General features: G+C 39.5%; 1 protein-coding gene across 2 annotated transcripts in view; it reads right to left on the reverse strand.

The window, feature by feature from the left end:
• The window catches only part of LOC126198447 (vacuolar protein sorting-associated protein 45), a 124,451-nt gene that overhangs the window by 47,112 nt on the left and 59,716 nt on the right, over positions 1–17,623 (reverse strand). For both annotated transcript variants that reach the window (XM_049934773.1, XM_049934774.1), the window contains exons 7-9: positions 4,096–4,236; positions 2,733–2,870; positions 2,493–2,651 (exon numbers count right to left, since the gene is read on the reverse strand). In XM_049934773.1, coding sequence (XP_049790730.1) covers positions 2,493–2,651; positions 2,733–2,870; positions 4,096–4,236 — 438 coding nt within the window. The remainder of the gene's footprint in view (positions 1–2,492; positions 2,652–2,732; positions 2,871–4,095; positions 4,237–17,623) is intronic.

Genomic DNA, 17,623 nt, shown 5'->3' on the forward strand with positions numbered 1-17,623 from the left:
ATTCTTCTCACAGTGAACCCCATTGTCAACCTCTCATAGCACTCAGACTCTGCCCAGCTGACCTCTTCAATTTATACATCCTCCAGAACTACCTTTCAACACCCCACAACATCCAGAACCCAAGCAAACCCAAAACACTGTTATTAACCTCTCCATCAAAAACCTCAGTCCCATAGATGTTTCAGTCCTATCCGAAAGCCTAACCTTCAGCTCTACTCCCAAATTTAACCATGTTGGACTCGTCAGAGATCTACTCTCCTCCTCCTAATCCCTTTCTCCCAATCCCCACGATGCAAATACTTCCTTGCCATCAATCCCTCCAACCAAAACCAACCTAATCCCAACACTGAACGCTCCCTGTCTCTCACAGTTGATACCACCATCCAAATGTGACCTTCCACCACCACCCCACCCCTCCCACTTGACCACTCCCTACTCAGCTTCCAGGAATTCCTTACCTACAACTGGTCCTCACCATCCTTCCCCAGGGCCATTCCTTTTGGCAGAAGGAAGGACAGCCATACAAAATCTGAAAACAGATCCAGAACTAATCAGTATCCCTGGGGACATAGGCTCCACCATTGTTGTGATGGGTTGCAGTAACTACTTGACGAAGGCCTCCACCAACTGTCTGACTCTTCCACCAGAGTGATTCAATTCCTGAAGTCCAACATATGCTCTAATCCCTACAGAACTACATAAGCCCTTCCAAAAGCCTCTTGCCCAAGTCCACGTAGCTCCTTACCCCAACAGGACCCCACAAACTCACCTTCTACATGCTCCCGAAAATACACAAACCCAATAATCCTGGACACCCTATTGTAGCTGGCAATTGTGCTCCCACTAAAAGAATTTCCACCCTTGTTGTCAAACACTTCCAACCAATTGCCCAAAATGTCACCTCCCACATCAAACACCTCCAATATAAGCACATCTTTACTTCCCAGATCCATACTCGTCACTGTTAATACCACCTCCCAACACACCAACATTCCTCCTCACACAGCCTTGCCGCTATCCAACACTATCTCTTCCAACTTCGTCCAGATTCCAAACTCATCACCTTATTCCTTATACATTTTAGCAACTATATCCTGAACCACAACTACTTTTCCTTTGAAGGGAAGGTTTACAAACAAATTCACAGCACAGTCATCGGCACTCACATGACACCATTTAGAGGAAACCTTCCCAGCCTCCCACAACTCCCAACCCATAGTATGGTTCAGGTTCACTAATTGTATCTTTATGGTGTGGATGCAGGACCCAGACATCCTATCCACATTTCTTCACAACCTCAACACCTTTTCTCCCATCCGCTTCTACTGGTCCCTCTCTACCCAATGTGACACCTTCCTGTACATTGACCTCCATCTCTGTTATGGCTCCATCCTGACCTCTGACCACATTAAAATCTAACCACCAACAGCACCTGCATTTCCACAACTGCCATATCTTCCACACCAAAATATCCCTCCCATACAGCCTCACCACCCATGTATGACATGTCTGCAGTGATGAGAACTTCTCTGTCCAGTATGCTGAAGGACACACAAAGACCTTCACAGACAGGCAATACCCCCCCCCCCCCCAACAACATACTAATACTAGTCCATTCCTACACCATTCCCACTCCCAATCCCTTGCAGAGGGATCATAGCCCAGGGGGGAGACCAAGGTAAAAGACCTGCCCAATCCACCCACCCAGCACCTCCTATTCAAGTCCTGTCACAGCCTTATCCTGCCCCATCAGAGGCTGAGCCATATGTAAAAGCAGCAATGACAGATACACTACTGAACTGTTGTCAAGAACATAGCTGACCACAAGGTTGCACAACATGTTCAATTTCACTGGCTGCTTCACAATGCAAACTGTACGGATCTTTCATTCCACCACCAGCTTCTGTGAACTACACTGGTGGGAGTTATCCTTACAACACATCTTTCGCTCCTGTAATCATTTGACCTCAATCTCAGATAACCCACTGTCCCTGCACCATCCACCCAACAGTCCCCCTTCCTCTGTCCCATCATCCCCTCCTAATTCATATCTCCAGATCACCTTCAGTATGTGCTGCTTCCCATCCTCTGCTACAACTATACCTGCCACCTCTCCCTCACACATTGGCAACAGGCAAATCAGCCTCCCTCTGAACCACAATCCATCAACTCACAATCCCTTTCCCTGCTTCCCACCTCCCTCTACCCACCCCACTTGACACTAACCCCAAAACACTAGCCCCTCTGCTGCAAAATACATTGGCAACGTCAGTCTAGCTGGCACTATGTAGCAGCACAGGGGTGTGTGTGTGTGTGTGTGTGTGTGTGTGTGTGTGTGTGGGTGGGTGGGTGCACGCGTGCGCGCACTCTAGCTTGTCATAGAATAGCTCCGAAAGCTAGGAAGTTTTCCATCTTTTGTGTCTGCCCATTGAGCATTGACATTCTGCAAGAACTTCCCTACAGCATTTATACCACATAACATAATATCTCACCTCTATTAACTCATCTGGAACACGTCGTTTTCTCAGTTCAACCACCAGCCCATTTATATCATTGTTGGCATGTTTCTCATAGCGTAACGCATATAACATCACTAGACGAGCTGCATCAAAATCTCTTACTCCGCCACTGTCAATCAGTCTTCGTATTCTCTTAAAATAAACAGAACATAAAATAAATTTAATATAAACTATTTGAAAAAGTAACTGCTAAATATTCAACCCTTTTCATACTTGCAGCTGCTGGGAATGTTCATTCTGGCAAGCCAGCTCTTGCTCAAGTTCTGATACCTCCAACAGGTTATGACGGCTAACCAAAGATGACAGCTCACCCACTACTGTGACATGTTTGGTAACAGTTCCAGACATTTTCTGAAACAAATCAATATACAAACATTTAACACAAACAATGAAAAACTAAATGCTACTACGTTATCTTTCAGTCACATACAACAATATACTACCACTACAAAGAACAAGATTACAATGAAATATTGTGCAGTACTCATGACACATATTATCCAAAAGTAGAGTATGATTACATTTCATAGCACAATACGGGAAAGAGCATACATCCTGACCCTTATCCTCTTCTTTTTGCTTTGTCTTTCTCCTTATATTTCACTGCTTTTCAAAGGAGAAGAAATCTTGGAATTTCATTTGAAATCACAAGACGTCACACCCCAAATCAACCATCACATTGCTAACCCATCATTTACTGATTTCTCTACACACTATGCATTTAGCTGCAATGCTGGTGTTTCTCAGTTGCTCTTTACTTCATCGGGGAGAGGAGTGGGGAGAACAGGAGACATCAAGTACAATCAACTGTCCCAAGTTTAATTTGTTGTCAAACGGCAGAGCACAGAGGCAGTCTGAAATGGATGAACTGACAATAGATACTGTTGTTTCCAAGATGTATTATGAGTTTTTGAAGCTTCATTATGAACATGAATGCTGACTTTGAATGCTGCTGATTCCATCTTTAATTTTAAACAATGGAAAATCCAGGACAGAATGTAACAATATTATGAGAAGGACAGTTGCTACTCAGCATATAGCGGAGATGCTGAGTCACAGATAGGCACAACAAAAAGTGTCTCACACTTAAAGCTTTCGGCCAATGGCCTTTGTCAACAATACACACACACACACACACACACACACACACACACACAAACGCAACTCTCACACACGACTGCCACCTCGGGCAACTGCAGTGTGGTTCCAGTTGCCCGAGATTGCAATCGTGTGTGTGTGCGCGTGCGTGTGTGTGTCTATTGTTGACAAAGAACATCGGCCAAAAGCTTTAAGTGTGAAAATCTTTTTGTTGTGCCTATCTGCGACTCGGCATCTCCGCTATGTGGTGAGTAGCAACTTTCCTTCTCATAATATTGCTACATCTTTAATTTTACATATATTTGGTGACAGTTACAGTTAGGATAGCCTATACTTCGTTTTGTAGTATCATCATTTAATACGAACACCAAAATACTCTATACTAGATTGAACAGAAACACAGAATGAGAAGATACAACCATTGTAACAGAACTATAGTTTACAGTACAGTACTAATTCACTCACTTTGCAAACTTGCCTTAAATTGGGGGTAGGCTTCCACAAAATTCTTCATATCTGCAATACTTTCAACTTTTTTGTGACTTTTTGCCTTTTTCTGGAAGTCTTCCATCAAAGCCTTTATTGTCTGCCCAATTTCTCCAAAATTCAAATACAGATTCTGAAAGCGAGATTAAAAAAATTATCAGCTGTAAGAAAAATATGTAAAAATTGAAATAAAATCAGCATATTTTCAAAAATTAGAGAACAAATAATAGCTCGTAACAAAAGAAATCTATAAAATTTGGAAATGTGGTAAGTTTCTATGGGACCAAACTGCTGAGGTAATTGGTCCCTGGACTTACACACTACTTAATTTAACTTAACCTAACTTACACTAGGGACAGCACACACACACACCCATGCCCGAGGGAGGACTTGAACCTCCGAGAGGACGATGGTTCAATCCCGTCTCCAGCCATCCAGATTTAGGTTTTCCGTGTTTTACCTAAATCGTTTCAGGCAAATGCCGGGATGGTTCCTTTGAAAGGGCACGGCCGATTTCCTTCCCAATCCTTCCCTAACCCGAGCTTGCGCTCCGTCTCTAATGACCACGTTGTCGACGGGACGTTAAACACTAACCACCACCACCATTTGAACCTCCGATGGATCTTCAGCACCATTACTAAAGTATAATCATGACAATAACTGCCATGAGCAGAAGTTCATCCACAACTTCAAACTATATCCACCCACCAGGATTGTCAATAGCCAAAAATATAGACACGTTCAACAATAATGAAAATTTCTGTATGAGCAACATGTAAAATAAGGGAAAGGCAATCACTCATTTATAACAGATTGAAGTGTGGAGCATAGAAACGTAATAGAAAATAGCATTCACACTAGCTCTCAAACACTATCTCTTTTTCTAACAGACGAAATTCTGGCCCGAGCTGCCGGAGTTGGCGGTCATGTGTCGTAAGATGTGCTTGCTTGTGTGTATGGATGGTGTGTTTTTCTCTTTTGCCAATAAAGGCAATGGTTGCAACCTTTGTGTAAATGTCTTAGTTGTGCCTGTCAGCAACTTAACATATCTTTTTTACAGCAAGTAGCAGCCTGTTTTTTCCTAAATTGTGAAAGTTCACACTTTCACATACCACAGCATACACTCCCATGGTCACAGCAAGACTCAGTATGGGTTTCTGTGTGGTTGTGTGAGTGAATGTGTGTACTTCTGCTAAAGAAAGAGTAAGTGCTCCAAAACTAGTGTGAATGCTGTTTCTGTTACGTGTTTCTGACCTCCACACATCAATCTGCTTCAGGTGAGTTGTTGCCTTTCCCTTATTTTACGTATATACACATGTTCCTCCCCCCATGAACCATGGACCTTGCCGTTGGCGGGGAGGCTTGCGTGCCTCAGCAATACAGATGGCCATACCGTACATGCAACCACAACGGAGGGGTATCTGTTGAGAGGCCAGACAAACGTGTGGTTCCTGAAGAGGGGCAGCAGCCTTTTCAGTAGTTACAGGGGCAACAGTCTCGATGATTGACTGATCTGGCCTTGTAACACTAACCAAAACGACCTTGCTGTGCTGGTACTGTGAACGGCTGAAAGCAAGGGGAAACTACAGCCGTAATTTTTCCCGAGGGCATGCAGCTTTACTGTATGGTTAAATGATGATGGCGTCCTCTTGGGTAAAATATTCCGGAGGTAAAATAGTCCACCATTCGGATCTCCGGGCGGGGACTACTCAGGAGGGCGTCGTTATCAGGAGAAAGAAAACTGGCGTTCTATGGATTGGAGCTTGAAATGTCAGATCCCTTAATCGGGCAGGTAGGTTAGAAAATTTAAAAAGGGAAATGGATAGGTTAAATTTAGATATAGTGGGAATTAGTGAAGTTCGGTGGCAGGAGGAACAAGACTTTTGGTCAGGTGAATACAGGGTTATAAATACAAAATCAAATAGGGGTATTGCAGGAGTAGGTTTAATAAGGAATAAAAAATATGAGTGCGGGTAAGCTACTACAAACAGCATAGTGAACGCATTATTGTGGCCAAGATAAACACGAAGCCCACGCCTACTACAGTAGTAGAAGTTTATATGCCAACTAGCTCTGCAGATTAAGAAGAAATTGATGAAATGTATGATGAGATGAAAGAAATTATTCAGGTAGTGAAAGGAGATGAAAATTTAATAGTCATGGGTGACTGGAATTCGAGAGTAGGAAAAGGGAGAGAAGGAAACATAGTAGGTGAATATGGATTGGGGGTAAGAAATGAAAGAGGAAGCCGTCTAGTAGAATTTTGCACAGAGCATAAATTAATCATAGCTAACACTTGGTTCAAGAATCATGAAAGAAGGTTGTATACATGGAAGAACCCTGGAGATACTGAAAGGTATCAGATAGATTATATAATGGTAAGACAGAGATTTAAGAACCAGGTTTTAAATTGTAAGTCATTTCCAGGGGCAGATGTGGACTCTGACCACAATCTATTGGTTATGAACTGTAGATTAAAACTGAAGAAACTGCAAAAAGGTGGGAATTTAATGAGATGGGACCTGGATAAACTGAAAGAACCAGAGGTTGTAGAGAGTTTCAGGGAGAGCGTAAGGGAACAATTGACAGGAATGGGGGAAAGAAATATAGTAGAAGAAGAACGGGTAGCTCTGAGGGACGAAGTAGTGAAGGCAGCATACGATCAACTAGGTAAAAAGACGAGGGCTGGTAGAAATCCTTGGGTAACAGAAGAAATATTGAATTTAATTGATGAAAGGAGAAAATATAAAAATGCAGGAAATGAAGCAGGCAAAAAGGAGTACAAACGTCTCAAAAATGAGATCGACAGGAAGTGCAAAACTGCTAAGCAGGGATGGCTAGAGGACAAATGTAAAGATGTAGAGGCTTATCTCACTAGGGCTAAGATAGATACTGCCTACAGGAAAATTAGAGAGACCTTTGGAGAAAAGAGAACAACTTGTATGAATATCAAGAGCTCAGATGGAAACCCAGTCCTAAGCAAAGAAGGGAAAGCAGAAAGGTGGAAGGAGTATATAGAGGGTCTATACAAGAGCGATGTACTTGAGGACAATATTATGGAAATGGAAGAGGATGTAGATGAAGATGAAATGGGAGATACGATACTGCGTGAAGAGTTTGACAGAGCACTGAAAGACCTGAGTCCAAACAAGGCCCCGGGAGTAGACAACATACCATTAGCATACCATTAGAACTACCGACGGCCTTGGGAGAGCCAGCTGCAATGTCTCTTGTGACAGGACACATTTTTGAGCATTACTTAAACATTGTGTGAATTTTAGTTGCATGTGCACGAGAGAAAAGAAGACGAGGCCTGTTCCAGAAGTCACAATTTCGCCACAATCTACGAGAACGTCGTTCAGGCCAGACAATATACAATTAAATTTTTGTAGATAGAAATTTAGAATAACTATTTAAATGTCTATCCGTTTGAATCAGATTGATTGAGTGACTGTTGGGTTGAACTTTAGATAGGAAATGTTTATTATAAGTGAGTATTATGCAAAGTTTAGGTCAGTGACATTATTAACTCAGATGCGAGTGACTTTATATATTTGTTGTTCTATGTATTAATGGTTCTTACTAGGGCGGCTTATAAAATGGCAATGCAACAGCAGAGCGAATCACAACAGTCCTCAGCTGTTTCTGAGGTTAGTGAAACATTAGACGCTAGCTTAACTGAAGTAGTGCCTAGCGGCAGCATTAATCAGGCCCCACAACAAAGCTTAAGTGTTTCGATGTCATCTGAGCAGGATGAAATAAACCCATTGACTGTAATCATGCAGCAGTTAACACTGTTAGCCAAAAATGTAACAGACTTAACTAAAGTGCAAATAGAGACTAAAAGGGAAATAAATGAACAATTAGCAACCAATAAAGTGGAATTAAATAAGAAATTAGTAGAGTGTTTCCAGAAACTTGATGATAAATTAAATAAAACTGCGGAAGAATTGAAAATTCAGAATGAAAAGACAGAATTAAAATTAGCTGCTCAAATTGAGCAAGTCACTCAGCAGTGTAATGAAAATGCGAAGAAGTTACGCCTAGAGCTAACTGAGTATGTTGCTACTAAGCTTGATACTATTAAAGAGCAGGTCGAGTCAATCCCACAGATAGTTCAAGCACAAGAACAGATGCAATGTTCTATCGCAGTAATTCCAGTATTAGTTGAAGTTCAAGATGAATTAAAGCAATAATTAAATGAGATGTCAGTAGATATGCAAGATTTGAGACAATCACAAGACAAGATTCCGAAGGACATCCAAAATTTGGATAAATCCATAAATAACATAAAGGAGAGACAAGACGAGGTTGATAATAAGGTAAACATTCTCGCGGGAAAATTCTTGCAGTTAAGTTTGGAAAGGCAAAGCATTTCTTCAGACAATATTGAACAAACGGTCAGAACCGCTATATAATCTATGACCGAGAGTTCTGAAGAAAATTTATTTAATAAAGGTTTGCGAGAAGCCAGAGAACAACTAGGCGAAGAACTTAAACAATGGAAAGAAAACACTGAGAGATCTTTGAATCTATCTTGAGAAGATTTGTGTTCCACGCAAGGAAATGAACCCATAACAAGATCTATCAATGAAGCTACATTATTTAACCGATCAAGTACAGAAAGGGACATTAATGCACACGTTCGTTTTTGCAATCAACATCAACCACAACACTATGAGGGTAGTCATAATGACTGTAATTGTAAAAAAGCAATACTGAGGAGAAAATGCTGAAACAACATCAATTCCAGATCTACAACCCAGACAAGAAAAATGTTCATCCCATAGTGTTTATAAGAAGTTTTAGGGGAGTAGTGCCAAAAAATTGGAGTGAGTGGCAAAAGGAGTTTCGTGACCGGTTATATTCAGGGGTCAGGAACTATATGGGCATCTGATATGATATCAACTTGGGACACATATGAAGATTTTGAACGAGCATTTTTATCCAAATACTGGTCCAAAGGAGTACAAGAACGTTTAAGGCAGGAGGTATTATACCCGGAACCTTTTTCCTTTTCACGTGGGTCTTTAAAGAAATACTTTGAGAAATATATAAACAAATTGCGGTATTGGGATAAGCCTATGCCCCTACAAGACGTGATTGGCATATTAAAATCTCAACTTCCGGCCAGCATCAGAAATAGAATGCTGTATATTAATGAGCATGACCTTGACTCTTTCATGACTACACTTGACACTATAGATATGATCGAGGAAGATGAACATCGGCCAAGACAACCGGTTATGCAGAGGAGAACGATTGAGGCGCCAAACGCAAACCGGAACGGAAACGGATTTAATAATTATTATACTAGGAATAGTCAGAGATTCAACGGAAACAATTGCAACAAAATGGAAACTTCAATAACAGTGCTGCGAGGGGCAGGTTCAGAGACAATAGAACACGCCGCAGATACAACCAAATGTTTGGAAATGCAAGAGATTATCAGAACCAGCAGTTTTCAAACAATAATAATGCGTAGAGAAATTCTGACCCTCGATTTGAAGCAAATAACACAACCAGTCATCAACAACAACCAGTCATAACAGAAGTAGTAAATGATTCAAGAGGAAATAATAATAGACATTTAAACTGAAGAGGGCCGCTTTATGCTCCGTAAAGTCGGCTGGGGAATACAAAAGGGGCAAACCTGTTTTAAACGAAATTAATTCCGTGGCAATGTTGAGATATAATGAAGGCGAATTAATGACAGATGAACTGACGAGAGACTTAGAGGCCTGTGTAGTCGAAGATAAAGGGTTCCTGTGTCGGAGATCATCACAGAAGTGGGAGGAATTTTAACCAATGTTGTATTGGACACAGCTTCATCTACAGACGTAGTATCCGGAACTTTGTTTTGCAGAATTAGTAAAATTAAGAAAATCCCTGTCCTACCAGTACAAAATTGCCGAGTTATAGGTGCAGTGGGAGCAAAATCCCGGAACGTCAAGATACAAACGCTTATAGAGATAAAATTGGGAAATGTAGCTAAACAATGCACATTCCTTGTAGTGGAAAAGTTGTTAGTAGATTGTATTCTTGGCATTGGAACTTTGCAAGCCTGCAATTGCAAGTTGGACTTGGTAGAAGGAAAGGTACATTTTAAAATTGAAGATCAATTTGTTACACTAATCTTACTGAGAAAGGAGGCAGTGTATGAGCAATATTTCCATGGTGCTGCTGTGCAGTTGATTTGTGCTGAAAATAATAATATGCACCGACTACCGATCAAGTCGATTCAAGTAGAGGATTTCAGACAAACAGTCGAACAGAAGATTGCCGAGTCAGATTGCCTAACGGATAGTCAGAGGGAACAATTATCCAATATATTAACAGAATATGAGTCAGTTTTCGATGAAAAGCCCGGAATTATTAGAGGATATGTTTGTACATTACAGATTAAGCCCCATAAGACATTTTGCCGCACACACTATCCCATTCCCTGGCGATTAAAACAACCAGTTCAGGAGGAGATACAAAAAAGTTAAACTGGAATCTTATTGAACCGTCAAACAGCCCATATTGTTCTCCGTTGCTTGTTGTACCAAAGCCAGGAGGAAAAGTTCGATTGGTATTAGATGCAAGGGAAATTAACAAAATTATAGTACCTGTGCGCACACATCCGGAGAACATCGATGAGTTAATACAGAAATTTCAAGATGTATCCTATTTAACCAGTATTGATTTGAAAAGTTCGTTCTGGCAAGTCCAGTTAGACAAGGACTCAAGAAAATATACTGCTTTTATATATGGAGGGAGAAGCCATCAGTTCAAGGTCGTTCCGTTTGGTCTCAATATCAGCTCTGGAGTTTTTATTTCTGCGTTGGACTATGCCCTTGGACCAGAACTACGTAGTCTAATAACAATTTTTGTTGACGATTTATTAATTGCCTCTAAAACTTGGGAGGAACATGTACAACTTATTATGAGGATTTTTCCTGTGTTCAAACAAACTGGTATAACTGCAAATCTAAAAAAATCCCAATCTTCTCTACAGAGAATTAAATTCTTAGGACATATGATTAATGCAAAAGGCATTCTTCCAACAGAAGTGAAGATTAGTGCAATAAAAAATTTTTGAACTCCAAGAAACAGAAGACAACTGAAAGGCTTTATAGGCTTGGCTTCATTTTTTTGTCGATTTATTAAAACTCATGCAATGAACTCTGAAGCACTAAACCGGCTCCTGAGGAAAGATGTACCATTGCAATGGTCTAATGATTGTGAAAAGGCTTTTTGTGAAATTAAGGATCAACTGATAAATGCTCCATTATTATACCACCCTAATATGACTGTCAGATTCTCTTTAGCCACTGATTCATCAGATGTGGGATTAGGATCTTGTTTATTTCAAATTAGGTATATCGATGGTGTAAAAACCTTTTGTCCAATTGCATTTGCTAGCAGAGTTTTATCCACCTGTGAAAGAGCATATACCACTACGGAATTCGAGGCTTTAGCAGTTATTTGGTCTTTGAAAAGGTTTAATTATTATGTATATGGCTCAAGGATAACCGTTTATTGTGACCACCAATCGCTAGCCTTTTTACAAACTTGTAAGTTGCTGCATCCTCGCTTGTCAAGGTGGACGCTGGCCCTGCAAGAATATCAGTTTCAAATTATTCATGCAGCCGGAAGAGAAAATATTATAGCTGACGCGTTGTCAAGATCTCCAGAAGAAATAACACCTGAAATGGATGTAAATAATAAGGCAGAATTTCCAGTGCTTCTTCTTCAAGAAAATAATTACAAGTTATATTATATTCATTTATGTAAGACAATGGCTGAGCTTCAGAAGAAGGATCGGCGATGGAATGCTGTAATACGACAATTCAAACAACAAAATCCTACGGTCAATTTGGAATACTACCGGCTTGTGAATAATATTTTATTTTTTAAATCTAGGAAGACTGAGAATCCAAAGTGGTGTGTCTGCATACCCGAAGAATATGAATAACGATTAATTTGGTTTACACTTTTGACCTGGGGTCATGTTGGTGTTGTAAAGTGTGTTAATAAGATTAGATATTATCGTTACTTCCCAAATATAAGGCGAAAAGTGCACAAAGTCATACAGAAATGTGTTCTCTGTCAAAAGGCTAAGCCGGACAACAAGGGAAATAAAATTGCGCTTCACTCAATAATACCTGAAGCACCAAGATCACTTATATCATGTGATATTTGTGGACCACTTCCTAGAGCCAGAGATGGTGTGAAGTACATTATTGGATTCTGTGATGTGTTTATGAAATATGTTAAACTATATCCTATAAAATCAGAAACTGCAAGAGCTGCCACAGTAAAGTTTGTAAATGACTACATTCCTCATGCAGGGATTCCAAAATCTATAATCTCTGACAATGCGAAGATATTTACTGGATATTTATGGAGAAAATTAGTATCACAACTAGGAATAAAACAGATATTTACATCTTGCTACCATCCACAAGAGAATTTAATTGAACGGGTTTTTCGAGAACTAAACAGATTCATGAGAACGTACTGTCGTGGTAAACAAACTACCTGGATAAACTATTTGACCGAGTTTGAGCAGATTTATAACAATTTACCACATAATTCTACAAACTTTACCCCGAATGAACTGATGTTCAGAGATAACGAAAGAAACTTTTAGGTAGATAACTTGCCTAAACTCGAGGACACCAAAATGTCATGGGAAGAAAAAATTCGCAATGCTCTCATTAATATTACGGAGAAAGCAAGACAGTGAAAGGAAATCCATGATAGAAACGTCAAACGGATTCAGACTTTCAATATCGGACAGAAAATTCTTTTAAGAAGACACATCAAGTCATCAAGGTTGAAGAAGACCACCAGAAAATGGAATCTAATTTATACAGGTCCATATATAATAGTTGATATACCGAATCCTGGTGCGTATTTATTAGCATATCCAGATTCTGGAAGAATAAAAGGATTATTTTCCCATGTAGACCTAAAGAGGTAATTTTAAGGAAAGTGTTTCAAATTAAATGAAAAGTCTGTATGAAGTATTTGGGTGTTAAAAAAAAAAATTGAAGTGCGAAGGACAGTATGCCTCAGCTACTATGATAGGTTAATTGACAGCATGCCAAGCATCTGTGATAGTTTAATGAACAATAAGCGATTGCTTCTGTGATAGAATAGCAATATTTAGAAAAGTAAGTGGAACTGTAGCTATTGCTACTGTGAAGACTTACGGGTTATCTGTCTACGCGATGATCACCAAAGAAGCTTGTGCGTGTGAAATAATATACATTCAGGGAGTGTTAATCTCCAGTGATAATAAGTTTACTGAAACTATATGATCGAATACGGCGCTTGCGTGTGAAGTTAGTGTTTGTAAACTGACAGTTCACAGGAGAACAAATGAACCGCATTAGAAAATTAGAATCGATTGCAACTGTCCACAGACGTAAAGACTCGCTGTTTTTTTTTTTTTTTTGGCGCGAGCTAAATTCTATTCAAGAGAATTTAATTAACTAGCTTAGTGTGTGTTTATAAAATAAGAGTTAATAAGAAAGTTCTTCATTGAATTTATAATAATGTGTCATTTTCCAATAGGATTTGTTTATTGTTATATTGCATTCATATATGTTCATGAGAAAATGGCGGCAATCGGAGTATAAAAGAGAAAAATTTGATCGTCAGTCACTACCAACAAAGATTAATTTCAGCTGGAGAGGTCATGCTGCAAGACTTAATTAAACGTTCTCTTTCAGCAAAATTTCATTGTAATCATGTATGAATAAGATATAATTTTTTTTTTTTTAAATTGTCTCAAATAATAAAGTTTTTAATATTCTGACATGCTATCCACATTCGTACTTGGAACCAAATTAGGAAAGATTCAGATCTACTTCCACCTGGAAAAGTCAACGAAACACACACACACACACACACACACACACACACACACACACACACACACAAAAGAAAATGGATGAAATCATCCACGTTTTCAAAATTGTTTTCGGATCTGGAGTTGTGATATTGTGCAACTACAGTATCGATTACGACACCTAGGTGTGGAAAGTATAAGACGAATGGATATTCCCATTCTTCAGATGGAAGATTGGATGGATCAGGTCCATATTTGAGTTCAAAATGAATCTGGAGAAATTCGACTAACCCTTCTCTTCCAGGAATCTTTAATAGTTGACCATTCCTTAGACGAATTTCGATTGTTTCATGCCACAATCCTGAGTACCTGTTCCTGAGGTTCCCTCTGGTCTCTCAAATCCGTTACGTCTCCTGTCCGGTACGCCAATGCAAAGCCTGTCCTCGGTGCCGTGTCCAATGTTCCTGTTCGATCAGTTTCACCGCAGTTCAGCAAGACATCGATGAAGAAAATTTTTCGAAGATTGTAAAAATTTGCATGTGTAAAGATTTTTTTTGGCTATGAGGCAGATTTTATCTTTCGTGTGAATTTTAGAATATCTCTCAAATTTCTAAAGTATTCTGTCTTTCCTATCATCTGTGATACCTAGTTGGGGTCTAAGCCTCCAGGTTTTCCAGGGTTTCCCTGTGAAGGCCAGTTCCTGAAAAGGCAGACCTGATTAACAACTGTGTAAGTCCATCTTCCCTGGTTGTGTACGTGGGATGTGGGTATGCCCTAGTACACGTGAAAGCAACAACTAGCTATCTAGGTAACGAAGATCGGTGTTACCTATACCAAATCTCTTTCAATTCTTGTAATCAAAAAATCTTACCAACTTCTTAAAATTTATAGGAACATATGTTCCACAAATTCTAACGAGTTAGCTAAGCCAATAGTTAGCTCGCAAAGTGGATACATATCAACTTTGCTCGCTGCGAGGGGCGACGTAATGTCTCTTGCAGCGATCTCTCCGTGATATTTTCAGAAATTTTATAAATTATATAACTTAGTACATATCTCAAAATATCTCTTCTTATCTTACCGATTCCTAAACTTTAATATACGATGATTATCAATGCAAAGTAGTTTCAAGCCCTATTATTCCTTGGAGCGTCCATTTACTCCATGGAATAGCTTCTCTGTTATGTTTTCTCTTGTGAAAAGAATGAAGGAGATCTTGCCGATTAGCCATGAAAGAAGGAAGATGTATATGTATGTATTGTTGAGCGAGTCCGTCATCTTGATGAATTCTGTATGAGAAGGAATTTAATACATGAACTAAACTAAAGTAAGTGTGTTCACGTATTATTTAACTGATTATTATTGACAGTGTCTGCTTACTACGCTGTGTTGCACGGGATCAGTGGGGAACTTCTGATTTACACTGGACGAACCTGCCATTTTGTATGCTCAAGATATCCAGTTTATTACTTCCTAAAAATAGGCTAACACAGTCTTACCAGCAGATCTCTGGTCTTCCCCATGTGATCACTGAAAGTTAATAATTATTACAAATGTTTTCAGGAGATCGACTGACAATTTTCGTCGCACCGAGACTTCGAAATTGCTTCACTGCCTTATGGAATTTAAGTTAAGTTCAATTTAATCAGGATAGAACAGTATTGAACTGTGTGACTGTGATAAGCCTGCTTTGTGAATGAAAATTCCCTTAATATGCATGTTTTTTACTATCCTGATCAGTGAAGCTAAATCAGGCCGGTGTGAGAGAGGTTTTTTAAATTTTAGATCCCACAAAAAAAATATTAAACAGTCACAACAAAACTCTACCATCTGGTGAGCAAGATGTATGAGACAGGCAAAATACCCTCAGGCTTCAAGAAGAATATAATAATTCCAATCCCAAAGAAAGCAGGTGTTGACAGATGTGAAAATTACCGAACTATCAGTTTAATAAGTCACAGTTGCAAAATACTAACGCGAATTCTTTACCGACGAATGGAAAAACTGGTAGAAGTCAACCTTGGGGAAGATCAGTTTGGATTCCGTAGAAATGTTGGAACACGTGAGGCAATACTGACCTTACGACTTATCTTAGAAGATAGATTAAGAAAACGCAAACCTACGTTTCTAGCATTTGTAGACATAGAGAAAGCTATTGACAATGTTGACTGGAATACTCTTTCAAATTCTAAAGGTGGCAGGGGAGTGAAAGGCTATTTACAATTTGTACAGGAATCAGATGGCAGTTATAAGAGTTGAGGGACATGAAAGGGAAGTAGTGGTTGGGAAGAGAGTGAGACAGGGTTTTAGCCTCTCCCCGATGTTATTCAATCTGTATATTGAGCAAGCAGTAAAGGAAACAAAAGAATAATTCGGAGTATAGTATTAAAATCCATGCAGAAGAAATGAAAACTTCGAGGTTCGCCGATGACATTGTAATTCTGTCAGAGACAGCAAAGGACTTGGAAGAGCAGTTGAACGGAATGGACAGTGTCTTGAAAGGAGGATATAAGATGAACATCAACAAAAGCAAAACGAGGATCATGGAATGTAGTCGAATTAAGTTGGGTGATGCTGAGGGAATTAGATTAGGAAATGAGCCACTTCAAGTAGTAAAGGAGTTTTGCTATTTGGGGAGCAAAATAACTGATGATGGTCGAAGTAGAGTGGATACAAAATGTAGACTGGCAATGGCAAGGAGAGCATTTCTGAAGAAGAGAAATTTGTTAACATCGAGTATAGATTTAAGTGTCAGGAAGTCGTTTCTGAAAGTATTTGTATGGAGTGCAGCAATGTATGGAAGTGAAACATGGACGATAAATAGTTTAGACAAGGAGAGAATAGAAGCTATCAAAATGTGGTGCTACAGAAGAATGCTGAAGTTTAGATGGGTAGATCACGTAACTAATGAGGAGGTATTGAATAGAATAGGGGAGAAGAGGAGTTTGTGGCACAACTTGACAAGAAGAAGGGACTGGTTGGTAGGGCATGTTCTGAGGCATCAAGGGATCACAAATTTACATTGGAGGGCAGCGTGGAGGGTAAAAATCGTATAGGGAGACCAAGAGATGAATATATTAAGCAGATTCAGAAGGATGTAGGTTGCAGTAAGTAGTGGGAGATGATGAAGCTTGCACAGGATAGAGTAGCATGGAGAGCTGCATCAAACCAGTCTGAGGACTGAAGACCACAACAACAACAACACACATGTTCACAGAAATACAATTTTGTGCATGATTTTTTAAAAACCTTTGTAGTTTTCAGTTTTCAACACACCAACGTGTGTCTCATCTATGCAGTCTCTACATATTTGTCATCAGCATTCATTAAACAAATAGAAACTTAACAATAAAAGTACTAGGTACAATTTTTTTAATTATGTTCTTTTCTAAATTGTACAATTTATAAGGCTGTATTGATATTTAATTGAAACATACAGCAAACTGTTTTATGAATAAAATATTATATACCAAGCTCTTACAATCTACTGAATGAGCCGTGGCAGCTCATTTCTCCTTCCAACCATCGATAACTTTTAGCTGGGATCTCACCATAGAGCACACGTTACTCCCTCATGTGGTTATTGCTGCCTTGCCTAGTCTTCATAAGCGGCCCCTAGAGGCACTTCTAGGGAGAGGCTCTGAAAAGCGTGGTGCAGGAAGCTGATGGGTAGTTT

The sequence above is a fragment of the Schistocerca nitens genome, chromosome 8, assembly GCF_023898315.1.
Source record: "Schistocerca nitens isolate TAMUIC-IGC-003100 chromosome 8, iqSchNite1.1, whole genome shotgun sequence".
In the NCBI taxonomy this organism is placed as follows: Eukaryota; Metazoa; Arthropoda; class Insecta; order Orthoptera; family Acrididae; genus Schistocerca; species Schistocerca nitens.